At 43.4% G+C, this 22,251-nt stretch overlaps 1 protein-coding gene and 2 long non-coding RNA genes across 3 annotated transcripts in view; 2 read left to right on the top strand and 1 right to left on the bottom strand.

Moving 5' to 3' along the window:
* Positions 1–16,986, bottom strand: part of LOC140845114 (uncharacterized) — a 36,455-nt gene extending 19,469 nt beyond the window's left edge. Inside the window, exons 1-3 of the long non-coding RNA XR_012123822.1 lie at positions 15,661–16,986; positions 12,213–12,411; positions 7,782–7,878 (exon numbers count right to left, since the gene is read on the bottom strand). This is a non-coding gene — a long non-coding RNA (uncharacterized lncRNA). The remainder of the gene's footprint in view (positions 1–7,781; positions 7,879–12,212; positions 12,412–15,660) is intronic.
* Positions 1,479–6,046, top strand: LOC140844833 (uncharacterized). The gene is made up of 3 exons (XR_012123330.1): positions 1,479–1,502; positions 5,534–5,578; positions 5,965–6,046. It is a non-coding gene; the product is annotated as an uncharacterized lncRNA (long non-coding RNA).
* A 458-nt stretch (positions 16,987–17,444) lies between the features above and the next one.
* Positions 17,445–21,965, top strand: LOC140845112 (uncharacterized). Its single transcript, XM_073218867.1, has 2 exons — positions 17,445–18,134; positions 21,845–21,965. The coding sequence occupies exons 1-2, from the start codon at positions 17,549–17,551 to the stop codon at positions 21,871–21,873; spliced, it is 615 nt and encodes a 204-aa protein (XP_073074968.1). The 5' UTR covers positions 17,445–17,548; the 3' UTR covers positions 21,874–21,965.
* Positions 21,966–22,251: the final 286 nt, after the last annotated feature.

The following is a 22,251-nucleotide window of genomic DNA, read 5'->3' as shown; positions in this document are numbered from 1 at the left end:
TTTCCTTCTATTCATAAGCTTTTAATTTTTTTCCAGAATGGATAGTGTTTGTTGAATGCTTTTATTGACACCTGTCCAAATGGTTTATATAGTTTCTTTTTTGTATTTGGTTTGTAAATATGGTGAATTCTATACATAGCTTTTTCTAATATTCAAGAATTCTTATTTTCCTCATAACAATGAATTATTTATTTAAAGAGGAGCCAAATTTAATATATTTAGCTTTCATTTTATATAGTGTTCATAATAAGTACAATTATTTCTTTCTTCCCTTCCTTCTTCTGGAAGGTTTCAGTATGTTGCTATGAAATATATTTGATATATCCATTAAAAAGTTGCTATGTTTCTCTTTATGTATATTTTCTACCATTTTTGTTGTTTTCAAAAAATAGCTTAACTTATTCTTGAATCAATTGCAAATAATTTATATCTGCATAGAAATTATTAGTTCAATCAAAATGATCACATCTATTGTTAGAAAATTGTACATGTCTTATAATTGAGAAATTTCCCTCTATATCTGTGATTATATTCCACTTCTGATTCCTTATATTTTCATTTCCTCCCTTTTCTTCTTGGTTAGATTTGCCTATGGTTTGTATCTTCTACTAGTATTAACCAATTGTATTTCTTCTTAATTTTATAATTAATTGAGTTCTGATTTTATCACCTCTAATTCCCATCTCCTGCTTTCATTTGGTTAATGTTGTGCTCTTTTTTCTAGTTTCTTCAATTAATTTCTTTATCATCGTTTTTGAAAAATGTAGTAGTAAAAAATAAAGCCCCATATCTTACTCTGTATCCTTTGGGGTTATTTTGCTCTCTAGGTCATATTATTATTATTGGTACAGATTGCATTAGAGTTCTTCCTCTTACATCCAAGGATTACAAAGGAGACGAATTTTAAGTTTTCAAGGGATTTAGAGTGTTTGTCTCATTTTTTATTTCTAATTTTTGACTTTAGTCGACACTGCTAGGAGGCTACCTAACACCCATTGCTTCCATTTTCCTTTAGAAATGGAACTCAGGTTTTGTCGAGGGTGGAAAGCATCCAGCTAAACGCGCTCAGTTCTCCAGTCCCCCTGCTCATCAGTTAAGCAGGTGGTAGAGTTCTCACAGGGAGACAAAGCACGCGTTCCTGGAGACAGGGCCCTTTTCAGAACAGAAAGGCAAAGACTTAACCAGGAGAAAGTCCATTTGCCTCTCTGCCCTTTCCCCTTCCTTTTCAGTAAGTTTCCGCACTGAAATGTGGATTTGATGTCTGACGGTACAGAAAAAGACAAGCATACGATGCACTTCAACTTGCTAAGAGTGGCAGAGAAGACAGGTCGAAAGAAGGTGGACCCTGGTGGCGTCACTGAGGCGTTGCTCTAGCTTGGGACCTCTGATTACGTAAGACACGCAAGGACTGTGACATTGAAGGGCTGTTTCTTGTTCCTTGGCAGCTGAACGCATTGCTGATGGACACAGGCCCGCTTGGCAGAGACTACCGCTTGTCACAAGTCTGTTTCCTTGCATTTCCTGTGTCAGGCTAACCGCTGTACATACAGACCGCAGTGTAGATCAGGGCGGCCTTTCCCCTTGCTTAGGGGTGGGCACAGGGCTCAGTTCTCAGTTCTCAGTTCAGTGAGATAGTGAGGGATGACGATGGGCTGGCAGTGCTCCTGGACCAGGTGTCTTTGCTTCACAAAGAGGATCACAAGGAAGAAGGTGTAAATTTTTGGTGTAAATGTTGGCATGCAGGAATGTGAAGCCTAGAGCTACTGAAGCCATCTGGCCGACTTGAGGGAACAGCTGACACTCTGAGCCTGGAGAATAGGGAGCTGAAAAAATCTGAATCTTGCTGGTAGGACTGCAAGGCTGCCCTACCTTAGGACTCTTCTTGCGAGTCAATGAGTTTCCTTATTGCTTACACTACCGTAGTGGGCTTGCTGTTACTTGTAGTCATCACCCCTTCTCTGACATAGCCCTGCATCATCTGCTTCATCCTCTCATTCTGCAGTCCTCATCACAAGTGTCTTTAGGTTTCTGCATGTGTTACTGTCATTAGCATCATCATTTTCATCAGCAGGTACACCATCAGCAACATCTATTAGGTGTTTTCAAAGGGCCAGGCCCTGTGCCACATTCATTATATACATTGTATCTTACAACCACCTTATGACTCAGATACTGTTACTATTGATCTTCATAGATGAGGAAAATTAGGCTTAGAAAGGCTGCATAATTCCCTAGGTTGTCTGTTTCGTAGGCAGCAGAGTGGAGGTTCACACCCGGGCCCGGGGGGACTGTTGGGCTGTGATGCATTTCTGCTTTTCATTTGTTGCCACGCTTTTTCCTCTTGAGTTCTGGGAAAATTTCTCAAGCTGGACTTCCAATTTTCTACATTTCCCCTATGTTATCTAACTCACAGTTTAGTATTTCCATTACATTTCATGTGGCCTGCAGTTTCCTTTATATCTCAAACTGACTTCCCTGATCTTGGATTCCCCTCATTTCTTAGATGCAAAATCCTTCTGAATTGTGATAATATGGTAGTGGGGGTTTGAAGATTACTGTATGTTTCTTGCAGGAAGGTCATTTTGTACAGGGGCATGTACTTCCATTCCCCAGGTTGGTCCACTCCTTTCAGACCTTTGAGTCTAGTGATTTCCCTTTTTAGCTTAATCTTATAGGGGAATTTGCCTGTAATTTCCTGTGTTAGACTTGGAGATTCAGAGATGCTGTGAGTCTCTGTTTTAATCTTTCTGTTCCAGGAACGGGGAAGATGATCACCTATCTTTCCTTTTGCCAGTTTAATTTCCAATTGACTGTGAAAAGCATCAAGGGAGCCATCACAGCCTGAGGAGCCCAAGGCAGTGGAATGGCCCACACGACTGGGCTGAGCTATTTGTTTTCCACGTTTACTGTAGCAGCAAGTCAGTGGAGGCCACACCTCTTACACTAACTGCGCTGACTACCCTGTTTAGGAAGCGACCAGTATCTCTGCTCAGCACGTAAGTGAGGTGCACACTGTGGTGTCTGCTCTGAACACTGACCCACGCTGCATTTTCTCCAGTTGCTTATGGGGTCAGGCTTTGTGTCCTTGTCACCACCAGCTTGTTTGTGCTTGATTAGAGCCTGCTAGCTAGAGCCAAAGTCAGACATAACATAGGGAAAACTTTGATGACCTGTCAAATATCTTTCAATGTTGCTGATGCTCTTCCCTTTAACTGCTCAAGGGCTGGGCTTGGCCATGCTACAGAGCAATACAGAGCGTAGGGCTCCCCGCTTCTGCCTCTTCAGCCCTGAGCGTTATGTACCTCCTTCTTCAAGATTCTTATTTGGACAACCCCCTTCTTCCCCCAGGAAAATAACACCCGTCCTACAAGAGGACATTTTCTTTCTTGGTTCCTGTCTGGCTCTGTCTTCTCTGTGAGTTTACCAGAAAAGATGCCGTTGTTTGCCTCTGAACAAGTTTTTAGGCAGGAGAATGGGTTGAAGTCCAGAGAAGGTGAACAGGGGTTCAATTCTAGTGTAATTTTCCTGTTAATGGAGCTGCTAGGCAATCAAGTCATCAACCATTTAGAAGGCAAGTTTTTATAAGCCACACAGTCTAATTCTATATAAAGAAAAGAATGTGGGCAAAAATGAGTAAAGGGGTCAGAAGGTACCGACTTCCAATTATAAAATAAGTAGGTCCTGGGGATATAATGGAGAGCATGGTGACAAGACAAAAAACAATTCTCTTATTAGCAGGGCTCTGGCTCTGCCCTTAGGAGAACAGTTCTGACTGTCATACTGAAGTATATTGGTCTATTCTTTTTTATTATGAGTGAAGGGGTATTTGGGCAGGCCTCAGGTTTTAGTGTCTGCTTTATTTATCAATGAACAGTATTAAATATAATTAAATGCTTTAAATTTAGAGTCTCCTGAAGATGGAAAGTGTTTTTGCAATCCTCTTTCAAATTCCTCCCACCATCCGCTCTATCCAAGGTGTCACTTGTCACCATTTTCTGTAGGGGACGGCCTTTGTCTTCTCACACGTTTGTAGGCAGAATGGGAAAGCACCTTCCCCATGTCTGAAAGCAGCACAGGAAAGCACCAGCTTGAGAACAACTGGTGCAGTCCTTGGAAGTTATCTGCCCACAAAAACATATCTTGTCCTCGAAGACGAGCCAAGACTCCTCACTCGGAAAATAGGGAGACCTTGAGGATGTGTGAAAACACCGTCCCTGCGTACCAGGCAGCTTCTAAGAAAATCAGCAAGGTGCTCTGGCCTGTCCCCCAGGGGCATGTGTAGGGCTCATGCTGCACTCCCCTTGGCAAGTGAATCCATCTCCTTGGTATTCTTGTCCTTCCCCAAGTCTCCCTTAGGCCACCACGTCCCTGGGGTGTGTCCTTTTGCTGTGCCCAGCTTTAAGGGTCCTTTCCTTCCTCCAGAGAATCTCAGCTTCTTCCACCTAAACTGAGCCAGGCCCTTGGTAGGATCTCACCTTTTGCCACAAGACTAAACATGACATTGTCTCAAGGAGAAAGTTAGTGCTTCACTTCAGAGGCATATGATGAATGAATTTTCCCCTGTCCCCTATCAGTTGCTGTTTAGTAGTTCAGTCCACACTGCTTTGAGTTGGTTGGACTGCTCTATTTCTTCTCTAGAAATAGAGCCTCTCCAAATTCGAACACTCTTCGTAAGCCAACTTAAATTCCTTCTCTATAAAACCTTCCAAAGTCGTTGAGACCTTTTTTGAACGCCTTTACCTTTTTGTGGTTGAATGGTGCTGGCAATTTATTAAGGAAAGTTTTATCAAGGACTGCTTCACAGTCTCACTTCTCTGATTATTTTCATTTCATTTCCGTTATGTGTTTACCTTTTATTTCTGCAGCGACATGTTTAGACTTATCAAGGGCAAGAAGCATCCCTGTATGTTCCATGGTGATCAATAAATATTAGTTTTGTGTATTTTAGTGTATTTGACAATAGTTTCTAAAGGTTCATTAGAAAAGGTGTGCGGATAGTACTGAGATGAATATAATGTTTTGATTTAAGGTGGAAGTTATTCTCCACGTGAAAAGGTGAATATAGTCATAGTTATGTCTGATCCCTTGGAATTAGGAAATTAATTCTTTATAGATTTATCACAGCGGAGGACCATTTCCATTTCCCCTCTATGCCCAAGACTAAGAGCTATTGCATCATCCCACCATTCTCTCCCAGGGATTCTAGGTTAATTTCAAATGGCAAGGTGGTGGTGGTTGTGGAGGTGACGGTGGAAGGACTGGAGGGCATTTGGGGAAGTGATGCCAACACCAGAACGAGATTAGCAAGATGGAGTTCCGGGTGGCTTAGTGAGCAGCTGCGGTTAACAGCCGGGCACTACGGAGGTGAACAAAATCTCCGGTTCTTAGTTTTCCCAGATGACCATCAATTCCCAGAAATGCTCTGGGTTTCCACTGTAATTTTCTAATTAATCAGGTGAACTCTGCCCTTCAAAAATGGTTATGATCAGATTGTTACATCCTTACTAATTTTTCCTGCTCTGTACATTGGCAGGTCTCCATAATTCATATGCCAGATTTCCAGCCTGCTGATCAATCAGTAAGTCTGCTCAGAATTCTGTCAAGTGAGCCAAGATATTGATGTATAAATAAAATAATGGGCCACTTGGCTCTGATGATATTAAATAGGAAGCTGATTTCTCAGAGTATGCTAATTCAGTATAACAGAATAAAATCGCCTTGCATTTAGAGCTATGTGACTTCAGAACCTACCAATTATCCTGCTTCTAAAAGCCCAATTCCTCTAATAGGGAAGAATTTATTTAGTTCAGATAGCCCTGATCCTGACTTTTGGTCATAAAGTGCCCTAGATATATTCAGAAGCCACCAGTTTTATGGGCATTTTCTTAAGCCAGAAGGATGTGGGAGGACATGCTTTTGCCATGTTAGGAGGAAGGATGAGAAGGTGCTCTTTTCTAACTCCAGCTTGCAGGGGCTTCCTTGGCCAATCGGACAGCTTGGAAATGTATTCCCCACAGAAGGGAGGCCCAGAGGATGCGGGCCGGACAGGGCATAGGCGTTCTCACAGAGGCCTTGAGAAGGCCTGATGTCTGCTCTGGTGGCAGAGCCGGGAGATGTGTCTGCTGTGCAGGGCCGCCTGCACTCCTGGACTGTGTGAGTGTCATCGATGTGCAGTTGTTTCCAGAGGACACGTGTGGACCAATCAGGAGAGAGACCTGGCATGGGGCCTTTGGGGGCTTCTTTATAGGGTTGGCCTGAAGAGGAGCAGAACTCATTAGAAGGAGGCTGGTATTGTATCTGTGGATGCCCAAAGGTTGGAAAGGAGTTGCCAAATGGTTCCCTGGGGTCATGGGAACTTGAGGGATGTGCTGGAGAGCCTCTGGGAAGCACCACAGTAATCCATGCGTAATCAACAGCCAGACCCATCTTGGGAATACCAGTCAAGCAGGAATCCCTTATTGCCTCTCGCTGTCACCCCCCCTGCATCCCAGAGGGGTCTGAAACTGTAGCTCCCCTGTGGGGGAGGAATAAGCTAGGACAGAGTGGAGACCACGGCAGCCACATGGCCCCCTCCCACTTCTGAGCTGGAGCCAGGTGCCCACACTGAAGGTTGGAGAGAGTGTAATGCTGAGCTTCAGAACTTCCACTATTATATGGGAGTAGGTGTTTTAATTTTTGAAGTCAGCTGTTTTTATGAATAAAAATGACTGAAGGATACTTTATTATCTTCTAGGAGTTCAGAAATGTCCATGCACCTCCGTGCTGCTCTTTCTTCTTAGAGTGCTCTCTATCCAGTGGAACCCTGCTCTCCCTTCAAGGCCCAGTCCCAATGTCACCTCCCCCGTGAAGCCTTCACAGATCTACTCAAATGGAAGCTTTTGTTAACCCCTCTACCCTCTCTTAGCACCTTGTTATGTTACTGGTTTAGTACAGTGCAGACCCTATCCAGAATTTCACCAAAGTCTATGTTAAGCAAAATGGGGCTGTCAGCTAGCTGACACTGGAACAAACCAATTCTCTCTTTTGCATCTATGTTATTCTCTCTGTGCTCATGGGAAAAGTGGAGCAATATCAGTTCAAAAGTTGATGGAAAAGAAAATTAAATTCTTAGCCCTGGGGCCTATGAAATCATGAATGTCATCTTCGCCATCTGAGCCCGGGTCCACACTGCACAGTAAACAGTAGCACCGCTGACATGGTCATTTATTATTTACCCTTCCTGTGACAGACGGTGATGCATCAATGTCTTCCTGAGTTTCCTGTGGAACTGTGCCTTCCTGTGATATGGTACTTTGCTCTGTTCTGAGAGCCCGTGCCTGCCAAGTGATGTCTGCCAGGGGCTACATAATACTGCACAAAATGGAGCAAGGTACAGAAACACGTCATATAAAATTTCAGGACCTTGTTGGGTTGGACAAGTTGCTAAATTGGAGACACTGTGACTGAAATCCCAGGGTTTCAGAGTGTTGATGGAACTGGGGTTTTGTCTTGTATATATTTTATAGGGGCTGGGAAATAGCTCCCTAAGTGGAATCCCTTCCCCCTTTTTGTGTCTATGGGAAAAGCAACAGGCAGAAATAGAAAAACCAATCATAATTTTTATGGAGCCACAAAAGACCCCAAATAAACAAAGCAATCCTAAGAAAGAAGAACAAAGCCAGCGACATCACATTTCCTGATTTCAAACTATTCTACAAAGCTATAATGATCAAAACAATATGGTATTGGCATAAAAATAAACAGACAGACCAAAGGAACAGAACTGAGAAACCGAAACAAACCTTGCATATACAGTCCACTAACATTGACAAGCGAGCCAGGAAACTCAATAGAGAAGGAAGAGTATCTTCAGTAAACGGTGCTCGGAAAGCTGGAGAACTGCAAGCAGAAGAATGAAATGGGACCTTAATTTGAACTCAAACAAATTAAGACTTAAACATATGACCTAAAACAGTAAAATCCCTAGAAGGAAAGATAGGGGAAAAGCTCCTTGACATTGGTCTTGACAGTGGTTTCCTGGATATGACACCAAAAGCCCAAGCAACAAAAGCAAAAGTAAGTAAGTGGAACTGCATCAAACTAAAAAGCTACTGCACAGTAAAAGAAACAATCAACAAAATGAGAAACCAACCTGCAGAAGGGAAGAAAATATGTGCAAATCATGTATCTCAGGCATTAACATCCCAAATATATAAAGAACTCATACACCTCAGTAGCAAAAATGAAATAAAAAGAGTGGAAAATGGGCAAAGGATATAAATAGGAATTTTCCTAAGAAGACAAAAAAATAATAAACAGGTAGATTAACAAGTGCTCCACAACACTAATAAACTGCAAATCAAAACCCCAGTGAGGTCATCACCTCACACCTGTCACATGTGCTATCACCAAAAAGAAAAGATAATAAGTGTTGCCAAGGACGCAGAGAAAAGGTGGGATGCTGTTGGTGGGAATATAAGTTGGTACAGCCACTATGGAGGCTCCTTAAAATCTTAGAAATAGAAATACCATATGATCCTCCAATTCAGCTTCTGGGTGTTTATCCAAATGAATTGAAATCAGGATCTCTGCACTCCCACGTCCACTGCAGCAGCATCCACAATAGCAAACATAGGGAAACAACCTATATGCCCACTGGTAAATGAATGTAAAAGAAAATATTATGTATATTATATATAGACATATATTATACTATCTTTAATTATATATACAAATTATTTGGAAAAGAAGGAATTCCTGCCATTTGAGAGCACTGGTAGGAACTGAAAGGTGTGCTAAATGAAATCAGTCAAAAAGAGAAAGACAAATGCGGTATGATCACTTATGTGTGGAATATAAAAAAGTCAAACTCAGAGAAATAGAGAGTAGTATGGCGGTTATCAGAGGAAATAGGTAAATATTGGTCAAAGAGTACAAACTTCCAGCCATAACATCAACTAGTTACGGGGAAAAATAGTTTCCAAGCTTCAAGAAATTAAATATTAGACATAAACACAAAATTTGGTGTTAAAAACACTAATTGCTAATCACATCCAGAATAAGGAAATAATACAATGAAGTTTTAAAAATCTTTTTAGCTGCATTATTTTTAAGAATCTTAAAGAGATAAAATGGTTACCATCTTAACCATTTTAGGTGTATGGTTCAGTGCTAGTAAATACATTTATACTGTTGTGTTACCATCACTACCTCTATCCCCATAACTTTTTCATCTTGTAAAACTGAAACTCCACACCTATTAAAGAATAACACCCCATTCCTCCTTTCCCCAGACCTCTGGCAGCCACCATTCTACTTTCTGTCGATATTATTTAACTATGCTAAGTACCTTGTATCCGTAGACTCATACGGTATTTGTCTTTTTGTCACTGGCTTATTTCACATAGCGAATGTCTTCAAAGTTCATCCACATTGTATCCATTCTGCAAGTTTTCTACCCTTTTTAAGGCTGAGTAATATCCCGTTGTTTGTAGAGACCACATTCCGCTTTACGTATTCATCTGTTGATAGACAGTTGGGTGGCTTCCAAATTTTAGCTATTGGGAACGCTGTTGCTACGAACATGGGTGTACAGATACCTCTTTCAGATGCTGCTTTTAATCCTTTTGGGTATATACCCAGAAGGGGGATTGCTTGGCCATACAGTAATTCTATTTTTAATTTTCTGAGGAAACTTCATACTGTTTTCCAAAGCAGCTGTACCATTTCACATTCCTACCAAGTACGCACAAGGGTTCCAGCTTTTCTACATCCTAACCAATGCTTGTTGCTTTCTGTTTCTTTGGTAGTAGTCATCCTAGTGAGTGTGAGGTGGTAGCTCACCATGGTTTTGATGGGCATTTCCCTAATGATGCTTCTTTTCACGTGCTTATTGGCCATTTGCATATCTTCTTTGGAGAGATGTCTACTCAAGTCCTTTGCCCATTTCTGAGTTTTGTTAAGTTTTAGGAATTTTCTATATATTCTGGACATTAATTTCTTATCAGATATATGGTTTGCAAATAATTTCTCCCATTAGAACTACAAAACAGCCAGAAAGCAATTAACACAATGGCATTAGTAAATCTTGACATTTGGGACCAGATAATTCTTTGTTCTAAGTACTGTTCTGTGCCTTCGAGGATGTTAACCAGCGCTCCTGACTTCTATTCTCTAGGAGCCCATGTCAGTCCCACCCCAGGTGTGAAAATCAAAAATGTCTGCAGGCATTGCGTCTAGTAAGCAAAGGCCATGGATTCTGCTAAATATGCCACAATTCCCCGGGACAATCTCTCACCTCACCTTTCACAAAAAGGAATTGTATGGCATAAAATGTCATCAATGCTGAGGTTGAGAAGAAACACTGAGGTAACTGTTGGGTTTGTAGTCACATCCCACTAGGTGCCACACAACTCAATTTAGTGATGATTATCCCAAAAATAATGTATATGACTTTACAATTAATGAGACTTTCTACCTCCTAGAGGACAAACATCACCACAAACTAAATGACAACTTTAACATCATTTTATGTTACACTAGAATAGGAAGTTGCTGCATGTGCATAAGTATCACTGAAGAATTTGGTAAGGAACTTAAAAAAAAGTCACACATTTCCAGTTGAGGTGTCTTTACTGATCTAATAGAAAAAAAGACTTACTGCTTAAACTCAAGGTCCTTTACCATATATCTTTATATATTTCCCAACTTTAAATCATATGGCTTCATGCATAATCTATGTCATTCAACATTACAACCCGATAAGCATATGTTGGCAAGAAACCAGTAATGCGGCAGCACGTGATGACTTGTATGAGGTCTGTGGAATAGGATTTTTATTGGCTATTGCCTATAAGTCATGTTTTTATCTTGGAAAGCTAAAGCTTATTACAGAATTATATCAAATCCTACTCCAGAACATTCCAATTAACTAGTCCAAGAATTATGACATAATCAAAGGATTATGACAAATTTGGATTGAAATACAGTAATGATCAAGCCTCCTTTTGCTCCCAAGCTCTGCAGGAGGTACACAAAGTGGGACTCTTTTTTTAAAGTTATTTATTTATTTTGTTATCATTAATCTACAATTACATGAAGAAAATTATGTTTAGTAGGCTCTCAAAGTGGGACTCTTTTCCAAAAATAAGTATACAGGCTGATTGACAGGCCAGACTTACATACAGGAGGCATTAACACAAGTGGTCACTAGGATTGGACAGACATTTCTTTGAAATAAAGATGCTTTAGGTGTTATACTTGCCACCAAGAATAAATTTGTAGTATTCTGGGGGACGACTGTTGCACTTAGACCTCCAGTTCCCACAGAGGGCTTTAAAAAGCCCTCAAAATCACTTCTAGTACTAAAGAAACAGTAAATAAGGTAAATAACTGGAGGGACACTAGCTGACATCTCACTGTCTGGCTCTAAACGTATCTGGTCAGCATTCAGATTTACTTTTCTGGTTTCACATAGGAGAAACATTGAATCATGGATCTGGAGTACTTTTCTGTTCCTCCTAATTTTCATGGTCATTTGGTTAGGTATATTGCAATTACATTTAAAAACTACTGCAGCCATTGTCTTGCTAGATGGCACAATGGTGATTCTGGCAGAAAAGCAGAGCAAAATTATAATAATCACGAAAAACTGTATCTCATCTCCTCCTTGAAGTCCTGGCATTTATATTGATCTGGACAATAACTTGGAATTCTCTCCTATGACCTGGCCAATGAAGGCCTAAAGAGAGGACTAAGAATGAAAAATTTCACTCTCAAAGAACATGAACTGTGGGTGTGCAAGAAATTGTATATTTTGATGAAGCTAACGATCCACACATTTGTAGGAAGCTTAATCAAACTGGACTATACAAGCCATAAGCTGAAGCCATCACTCATCAGCAAGCGGCTTTGAACAGACCCACTCCTGAATTCTACTCAATCAGTGATTAGCCTTGCTGTGTTCACTTAATTAAACCCCACCATCACAAATTCTATATAATCTCCTAGATAACTACATTTCCACTTGAAGCTTAGTCCCTGTGCAAACAATAGCTCCATATAAATTCACTTTTGTTTTTCAGAATCAAGAGAATTTGATTTCCCTTAACACTAATACCACTAGCAAGACTCAACTCACTAACAAAGTACATTTACATTTTTGTTCTATAGAATTGAATAATGGAGCTTAGAATAATCAGGATTAGGAACCAAGAAGAAAGTATGGTCATTACCTCCTCCAATTAAATTTCTACACTGTTTGGTAAATATCCGACATCGTCCCATGTAACAGAAGGAATCACCTGAATCGCAAGTTTGTCCGTTGTGTGCGTGTGTGTCAGGCACACAGTATGAGGAAACCCCACTGCAATATTCAGGGAAGTCACAGCCTTCATCAGATGATTTCCTACACATTTTACAAAGTGGCATTAACTAGAAGGGAAAAGGAACATAAAAAGATTACACATCAGTGATACTCAAGTTTATTTTCTCTACAGCCTTTAAATTTCCATCCATTTTCTTCCAAGTTGCTAAGAGCACTGAGGAGACTCTGAGTCCCCTTGTCAGCTACCTAAGCATCGCAGAGAAATTTAGGTGATGGAATTTATTTTGCATAAAGGAATGGAAATGCTAGTGAAATAAGTGAGAAACTCAAAATAAGCAGACTACCATAACGATGAAGAAGAAAGAAAGTAGAGCTAAGGAATTAATATATAAGTTACTTTCAACTCATTATGTCTATGCTCACACAGTCAGCATCTGATTTTCCCATATGCCATCCTTAAAGCAGAAATCAGCAACCATTTACAAAACAATAAATACACCTTATAAATATTTAGAAAAAAAACTGTGTAAATCTTAAAAGAAGATAATGTAAGGACACAAAGAGAAAGGTTTCTTTCACTTACCACATTGCAAACAACTGAAAAAAATTACTTCCCTAATTAAATATCTCTTCAGTACGTAAGCATTAGCTGATAGCTTTTAGGGCTCCCTTTCTGTACACTTGTTTATGCCAAGAAACATCTAAACATCATCATTGCAAACACTTTCCTCAACAAAAGCCCAATTCCTCATGGCTATCATCACTATCCTATGCAAGTTAAGTCAAATTTATTTTAGATTTCACAGGTACTAGAGGCCCAGCTTATATAACATTTGCCCCACCCAGCAGTGTAGGTTTCTGTGTATTTTTCTCATTTTGTCAACAAAGATTTGCTGCTACCTGTAGCAAATCTGATACAAATTCTCTGAGTGATGGGTGGGAATAAAAAGCACAATGTGTATGCCACCCAAGCTTATGGAGTTAGCATCCAAATCAAAACCAATAATCAGAATTGTTTCCAAAGGAAAATACATGTAAGTATAATGAAAAATATGAATACTTGTTTCTTAAGAATATGCTTCCTTTTATAAATGTGTATCAATGGCAGTCTTACTTACACTCCAATTTCTTTTGTTAATAAAGGGTTACTTCTTATATACCAGAAAATATGAAGGGAAAGTACAGAGGCTCTCCATATAACCCCTGCTCTATACATGCAATACCTCCCATGTTATCCATGTCTCCCTAGAGTGGTACATCAGCTACAACTGATGAGCATCTGTGACATATCACCACCACTCAAAGCCCATCGTTTACATTACACGCACTCTCAGTGTCACACATTCCATGGGTTTGGACAAATGTATAATGACAAGTAGCTATTGTTTTGATATCATACAGAGTATTTTCACTGCCCTAAACATCCTTCATGCTCTGCCTATTAATCTGTCCTTCAGTTCCTGGCAACCACTGGTCTTTTTACTGTCTCTGTACTTTTGCCATTTCCAGAATGTCATGTAGCTAGAATCATACAGTATTTAGCCTTTTCAGATTGGCTTCTTTCACCCAACTTCTTTTTCAAGACCCATAAACACCCAGTTCCTCAAATGCTCTTTCAGCCAAACTTTAGCATCCCACTTGCTCTTCCACTGATTTTTCTTTTCTTGGCTAACATCCAAATGGCCATAAAACTTTGACACTGCTAACTCCTTATTTCTGAGTGTTTCTACTAAACTCTTTTAATTTTGTTTTTTATTTTAGTTTTTAATATTTTTATTTTTCCCAAGACTTTCAGTCTGTATATGTATTATATAATTCAAGGTAAGGGCTGTGTCCCTTTACACAACTGAACCAGGAATGGGTGGATTAATTTATTGCCTTGGACCACCCTATGATCCTTGACTGCACAATAAAGAAAGCAATGTGTATGTCAGAAAACTCATGGTTAGCACCTTGTGATACTTGGGCCCAAGGACAACGAGAAGCACAACTATTACCACAGTCTCAACAAAAGTTGTTCACATATCCCTGTGGATGTCTGAATCTGGTTGTGCAGCAGAAAAGGTATAATCTTTTGGTGCAGCAATGACAGGGAATTTGGTTATCTTTTATACAGCTTGTGTTTGGTAGGTTAGTTAATTTTTTTTCCTTTTTTTCTTTTGATATCACCAATCTACGATTACATGAAGAACATTATGCTCACAAGGGTCCCCTCCCTCACGAAGTCCCTCCCACAAACCCCACGACAGTCACTGTCCATCAGCGTAGTAAGATGTTGTAGAATCACTACTCGTCTTCTCTGTGTTGCACAGCCCTCCCCATGCTCCCCCCATTATACATGCTAATCGTAATACCCCCTTTCTTTTTCCCTACCCTTATCCCTCCCTTCCCTCTCCCATTCTCCCCAGTTTCTTTTCCTTTGGTAACTGTTAGTCCATTCATGGGTTCTATGATTCTGCTGGTAGGTTAGTTAATTTTATTAAAGTTACAGTTAATATGAAGAATTAAGATATGTCCAGTAATGAAAAGAAGAGGAGAGTGACATCAACAATATGGCAGAATAGGAGATTCCAGGCTGTGTATCCACACAGAAACACCTATTTTAGCAACTACTATGGATAAGAATACTTTTATGGGAGCTGGGAATCCAACTGAAAGATTCCAGTCCCCTGGTGAAGCAAAAAATCTGAGAGTAGCTTCATTGAAGGTGGTAAGAGGAAAGGTTTCACTTTATCCACATCACCCCTCCCCCAAGGGGGCACACTCAAGGCCAAGAGAGACCTTCATGGCCCATAATTTCTCTGAGAGGGAAAGTAAAAGGGATATGAGAGCCTAGTTTCCCCAGTGCTGTGAAACACGGCCCAAGAGGCCCACTTTTGTCTCATCCTACCTGGAACTTTGGGGGAATTGGCACAGTTGAATAGTCTAGGGACACAGAGGAGTAGGGAAATGGGACAGGGACTGACAGCAAATGTGTAGATTATAACAACCAGCTATGTAGTCTATTAACTCACAAATTCCAGCAAGAGCCATACCCATAACCAACTGGACACTTCACCAGCATTCACCCACAACCACCCATCAGCCTGCAGCACTTGACACACACACACACCCTGAAGCCAGCACCCTGTGCTCACCATTCTAAGATTAATTACCTAGATTCTTGCTAAATTTTCACCTAATAACAAGCATAACAAAAAACTTAATTTTGTTCTCTATCCATTTTAAAAATCATGCAGGGCCTTCATGAAGTAAAATGACTTTAAGATTTGCAAGTTACCAAATTTTGCTCTGGAAATGCTTTTCATTTCACAAAATCATACCGAATAAGATAAAATTAAAAAGCCAACACTTACCTCTGAACTTTTACTGTCTTGATACTGCAAATTATTACGGCTATATGTGTCATTGTCTCCCAGGAGAGGAATATTAGGGTTATCGTTTCCTTCTTCATAAATGATGTGCACGAATCCTGATACAGTCTCCATTGGTTCAATTCCATATGAGATGTTTTTAAACTGCAGTGTTCCCCAGAATGTTAAAATAATCAAACAAGTCTGAAATGATTCTACCAAAACCATAATCTAATACTCTAATGAGAAAGTTAGGTCAGACTATTTTTTTTTACATTTAAAGTCACCCTGGTTTTTCTACTCTACCTCTTTATTCTTCTTTACCTCTGTTACCCCAGAGCTGGACCACTAATACCACAGGACGCATAATGTTTTATATTACAAATATTCTAATAGAAATATTGAACATCTAAAAGAAAGTATATTGGGGGCATGGATCTATGTGCTTATACTGGTTAAGACCCCTTCCTCGGGTATAGATAGCCTGTAGGACCTTTAGGCACTCTCTTCCTTAGTCTTAGGTCCCTTTCTTCTTTCTGAGACATGAGACAAGTCCCGCATGACGTTCAATGTCCTAAATAATTTCTTTGTGTGGGCTGAAGATACTACTCCTCTAAAAATTAATGGGAGCAGAGCCACAGTTTCCATCAGATCCAGGCATTCGGCAATTATTACGCATCCCAGGAAATCAAGAACTTGGTAAAAAGAAAGAATTTGGGAGAACTAAAGGAGTATAGAGAGACCAGTCAACACCTCTTGCATTCAGGATTGCTCATAGCCTCAAGCAGCAGATCTCAGCACAATCAATATGCAGCCTCCCTTCGGGAACAGAGGCTGGCACAGTGATCAACTCTATCTTATTGGAAATCTGGTTCACCCTCTAGGGAACTGAAATAATAAAGGTGAGTAGAACTAGAAAAACAGGGTCAGCTCATAGACTACCAGGACCTAATACTGCCCATGGAATATCTTTAAATAGGCTACAACCTGAGTCCTGAACAAGTGTTGAGTGACACAAGAGAATTTGGAAACCTGCAACATATCCACGGTAATTGCAATCCATCTGAAAAAAATATATATACAAAAAAAAAAACACGGATAACTTATTTTAAAATGCACATTCCTGATATGTTACTTATCTGTAGTACTTTAGTTACCTTAGCACTTCAATATGAATGGCAATTACCCAATGAAGTTGTGCCAGGTAAAAATAAAAACCAGTATCCAGATTGGTAAGGAAGAAGTCAAACTGTCCCTGTTTGCAGATGACATGATATTGTATATAATAAAAACCCTAAAGAACCACTCCAAAACTTCTAGATAATATCTGAATTCAGCAAAGTTACAGGATACAAAATTAATACACAGAATGCTGTTGCACTACTATTCCGAGTGGAATCCCGTGCCGCCCCGGCCGCGCGCGGAGGTCGGGAGAGGCGGAGCGGCGGGCTCCCCAGCTCCCCGAGCGCTCGGCCCCGCGCCTCAGTAGTAAGCAAAGTGCCGCTGCCGCCTGCACGCGGGTCCGCGGCTGGCAGCCACAGCGCGCCGCGCGGTCGAGGGCGTCAGACATGCGAAGGCGCCTGGAAAGCAGAAGCGGTCTCCAGGTGGCGAGCCGGGATGTGAAGAAAAACACAGCCCTGCGCGGCCTCCGCCCCGGCCCCACCCAGCCACCCAGTGGCTGCCTGCCCCGAAGCGCCGCGGGATCATTGGCCGCGGGGTCCGTCAGTCAGAGGCGGGCCGGTGCCGTGCGAAGGCAGCCATTGGGCGCTCGCGGAGACACCTAAGTCCGACGGCTGGGCTGCGTAGTAGCTGCAGGAGCTGCCGCCGCCGCATTCCACAGTTAGTAGCGTGGAGAATACTGGCGGGAGAGGGTCCTGTCGCGGGTCCTTGCATGCTTCGGTCCGCCGGCCCTGTCCGAAGGAGCGCCCTGCCGTCCCGTCAGCTCAGCGGAACCGGCGGAGTCCAGATGTTGATGGACCCGCGAAGTTCTGGGTCCGCGAAGTGCTCGGCTGCGCCTTCCTCTAGGTGCGCGTGCGCTGGCGGCACCGATCTCGCTCCCCAGCCTCGTATCGCCTCCTCACGCCCGCTGGGATCCCGGCGCCGCAGTCGTCGCTTCTCGGCTCTCCCGCGGTGGCGGAGGGCGGCGGTCACCTTGGCCGAAGCGCTCCAGGTGGTGAGGATCAACCCGGACTTCAAGCCGCTGCCCCGGCCGGACTTCAGCCAGTCGAACTCTGCCACCTCCAGCCGGCGCCGTCGGCCGGCGCGAACGGGAACCCCTACGCTGCCGTGGGCGTGCCTTCGGCCTCGGCGGAGGCCGCGCAACGCGTGGGGCAACCTGTCCCACGCCGACCGCATCGCCAAGCCCATCGAGGGCTTGGCCGAGAAGCGGCTCCCGCTGCTGCAGATCTGCAGTGGAGGATCCAGAGCGGGACGCACTTCAGGGATGAAGGCGACCGGACAGCCCTGCAGACTGGAAGGTAGGTGGCTGCGGTGCGCAGCCGCACCCGGAAGGGGCGCGGGATCCCCTGCCCTCGCCTGAGGTCGTGGTGGAGCCGGTGAGGGGGCGGCGCGTGGCCCGTGGGGCCGGGAAACGGCCGAAGCGGGTGGTGGGCTCCCGGGGCCCGTCCGGGGCTCGGGAGTCGGCGCGCCCCGCTGGAGGGGCTGCACGGGAAGGGAGGGAGCGGAGCGGGTGAGCCGAGAGCGGACGTCCGAGCGGCCGGCGAAGTTCGCCGGGGCAGCGTGGGAGGCACTCGCAGGAGCCGCTGCACCTCTGTCCGTGCCCAGCTGGTGAGCGCGGCTGCTCTCCGCCCCGCGGCACCACCCTGCTCCCGCCGTCCTGGGTCGGGGCCGCAGGTGGAGGCCAGGCCGGACCAGGCCGCACAGACGGGGAGGCCGGCAGGCGTTTTGCGTTGTGTGGATTTATCAGGCGGGGGCCTCGAGGGCGAGGGCCGGGCGGGCTGAAATTCAAGTGTGACCCGCGGCGAGGCGGCGGGGGAGAGGCCGCCTGGAGGAAGCGCCTTTAAAATTAAAAAAATGTTTCATGAGGTATCTCTCTGTTTTCTCTACTTGGGAATGAAGTTTCTTTACTTTGGTCTCGGAATTGACAGTGCATTTTATTGTATTTAAAAGTTTATATCTTTCTGTCATTTCGGTTTGTAGTCTGCAGCTGAGTAATTTATAACTAGCCACAGAGATTCTGAGACAGGGACCGTGGGTGTAGTCAGAGTAGCGTGAGGGCTTCAGGTAAAAGACACCTACCAAAACTCCCTATTAAACAATTAAGCAAAATCAGAGTCACGTTAATTCTCCAAAGTAAAATATCAAACTAGGAGTATAAGCATTCTTTAGTGAAGATTAGTTAAAACTAAGGAGCCAGGAGTAACCTGGCCTGGAATGTTTGAACATACATACCCCAGATAAGAAAAATACCACAGCATGGCCCATGTGTTCATTGTGTCAATTAAATGAGGCTATTGTAAAATTTACTTTAGCCTGCTCAAAGGCCCAGTTTATCTTTAACCTTGCCCAGATTGCTGCTTTTCCTCCTCCAGCCCCTAATCAAGTAATACATAACCTGGGCAATTAATGTGGCAAGTAAACCCAGTCACAGGCAACATAGTGAAAGGCAGGAAGGATCCCATCTTAAAGATAAGATTGGATTTTAACACCCAGGAAGTTAAGAAGTAAGATTCTTCATTATTATTATTATTACTTAAGTATTATTGATATACACCCTTATGAAGGTTTCACATGAAAAACAATGTGGTTAATACATTCACCCGTGTTATTGACTCCCCCCCATACCCCTTGGCAGTCACTGTCCATCAGTGAAGTAAGATGCCACAGATTCACTATTTGCCAAGAAGTAAGATTATTTATTTATTTATTTACTTACTTTATTAAGGTATCATTGATATACACTCCTATGAAGGTTTCACATGAAAAAACAATGTGGTTACTACATTCACCCCTGTTATCATGTCCCCCCCATACCCCACTGCAGTCTCTGCCCATCAGTGTAGTAAGATGCCAGAGTCACTATTTGCCTTCTCTGTGCTACACTGTCTATTCCCCGGCTCCCCCACACACACCATGAGTGCCAATCTCCTTCTCCCTTTCTCCCCACCAGCCCTCCCTCACCCCTCCCCTTTGGTAACCACCAGTCCCTTCTTGAAGTCTGTGAGTCTGTTGCTGTTTTGTTCCTTCAGTTTTCCTTCGTTGTTATACTCTGCAAATGGATGAAATCATTTGGTACTTGTCTTTCTTCGCCTGGCTTATCTCACTGAGCATAATATCCTCCAGTTCCATCCATGCTGTTGCAAATGGTAGAACTTGTTTCTTATGGCTGAGTTGTATTCGATTGTGTATATGTACCCACATCTTCTTTAGCCATTCATCTACTGATGGACACTTAAGTTGCTTCCATATCTTAGCTATTGTACATAGTGCTGCAATAAACATAGGGGTGGGTATGTCTTTTTGAGTCTGAGAAACTACATTTTTGGGATAAATTCCTAGGAGTGGAATACCCGGGTCAAATGGTATTTCTATTTTTAGTTCTTTGAGGAACCTCCATATTGCTTTCCACAATGGTCGAATTAACTTACATGCCAGCCAGCAGTGTAGGAGGGTTCCCTTTTCTCCACATCCTTGCGAACATTTGTTGTTCTTAGTCTTTTCGATACTGGCCATCCTAACTGGTGTGAGGTGATACCTCATTGTGGTTTTTATTTGCATTTCCCTGATAATTAGTGATGTGGAGTATGTTTTCATGTGCCTGTTGGCCATCTGAATTTCTTCTTTGGAGAATTATCTGTTCATATCCTCTGCCCATTTTTTTAATCGGGTTATTTGCTTTTTGGGTGTTGAGATGTCTGAGTTCTTTATATATTCTGGATGTTTACCTGTTGTCGAATGTGTCATTTACAAATATATACTCTAATACTGTAGGATGCCCTTTTGTTCTGTTGATGGTGTCCTTTGCTGTACAGAAGCTTTTGAGTTTGATGTAGTCCCATCGGTTCATTTTTGCTTTTGTTTCTCTTGCTCGAGGAGATGAATTCAGAAGAAAGTTCCTCATGCTGATGTTCAGGAGATTTTTGCCTATGTTGTCTTCTAAGAGTTCTATAGTTTCATGACTTACATTAAGGTTTTTAATCTATTTCAAGTTTACTTTTGTGCATGGGGATAGACAATAATTCAGTTTCATTCTCTTGCAAGTAGCTGTCCAATTTGCGGACACCAGCTGTTGAAGAGGCTGTCATTTCCCCATTGTATGTCCATGGCTCCTTTATCATATATTAACTGACCATATATATACTTGGATGTATATCTGGGCTCTCCAGTCTGTTCCATTGGCTGCAGCTACGTACGGGTCCCTGAGCCTGCAGCAGCAGCCTGGGAAGCTGCCCAAGTCTGCTGATGGAAGAGGTGCAAGAGCACCTGCCCCAGCAGACGCTCAGGATGAGCAGTGGGAGGAAGAGGAGCAGGAAGCAGACTAGGGTCCTGGGGCACCGGGTGCCTCCTGTCCAAAGGGGAAGCTCTCCTCCGCACACAGCCAGGGTACCAGCTGGGTCGTGGGCCCGATGACAGCAGCTACAGGGCCACGCAGGTGAACAGAAGAGGCAGGTTATCCCAAGTTCCCCCCGTTATCCTGCTTCCAACCTGTCCTCACTACCCTCTGTGCTCCTGGCCCTGTGCAGAGGGTCCTGTCAATCACCGTCACCCGTGGGGTCCCTGTCACGGGGAGGCTCATGAGCATCACCCACTCAGAAAGGAGGAAACTGGGTCCCAGAGAGGGAGGGGAATCACCCTTGAGCCTGACAGGACTGTTTGGCAGGGGAGCAGAATACCAGCCCAACCTGTCTTTAGTACTTCCCCACACCCAACATGGCCCAAAGCTTCCCTGAGGCTGCGGAGCAGCCCACCCCTTGCGAATGGCCCCAGGCCAGAAACTTACCTGGCTCTGGCTGCCAAGTTTAAATGTTGCGGGACCTGAAGAACAAAAGTCCCTTTCTGCCGGCCCTCTGGCCTGGGGGCTCCAGCTGGCAGGACAGGGTGTATCTGCAGGACAGAGGGGCACCTGTGAGTCCCTGGAGCCACATGTCAGGGGCCCTTCTCCCAGAGCCTGCCAGCAGCTGGAACCCATACGTGACTCCTGCCATCCTCACCTCTCTTCCTCATCCAGGGTCTCCACAGCCTGGAAGAAGGATCTGAAGTGCTCCTCGGGTTCCAGGTGATGCGTCATGGCCACGTACTTGTGTATGAGCATCTCATGTAGGATGGAACTTTCCTGCGGCAGAGGAAGGACAGGATGTGGACAAGGAGGGGCGTGAGGAGTGGGGCAGTGGGATGGTCCCGGATCTTTGCTCACGTGGAAACCCACCTTCCCTCCAGTGCCATCCAGCCCTACCTGTTCCCACTGTTGGGTCTCTAGCTGCTCCACCAGGAAGGCCGTCTTGATGCCACCGTCACAGCCCACCTGACAAAGATTTGAGTGTCCTCAGCCCTGGGTGTGTTAACTTTCTCAAGATGTGTTAGACCCAGGAGTTGGGCCAGACAGGGTCCTGCCCAAGGGCCCTGCACCACACCTCC

Source organism: Manis javanica, chromosome 12 (assembly GCF_040802235.1).
Source record: "Manis javanica isolate MJ-LG chromosome 12, MJ_LKY, whole genome shotgun sequence".
NCBI lineage: Eukaryota > Metazoa > Chordata > Mammalia > Pholidota > Manidae > Manis > Manis javanica.
Note: the sequence above shows the minus strand (reverse complement) of the source record. Positions and strands in the feature narration are given on the sequence as shown.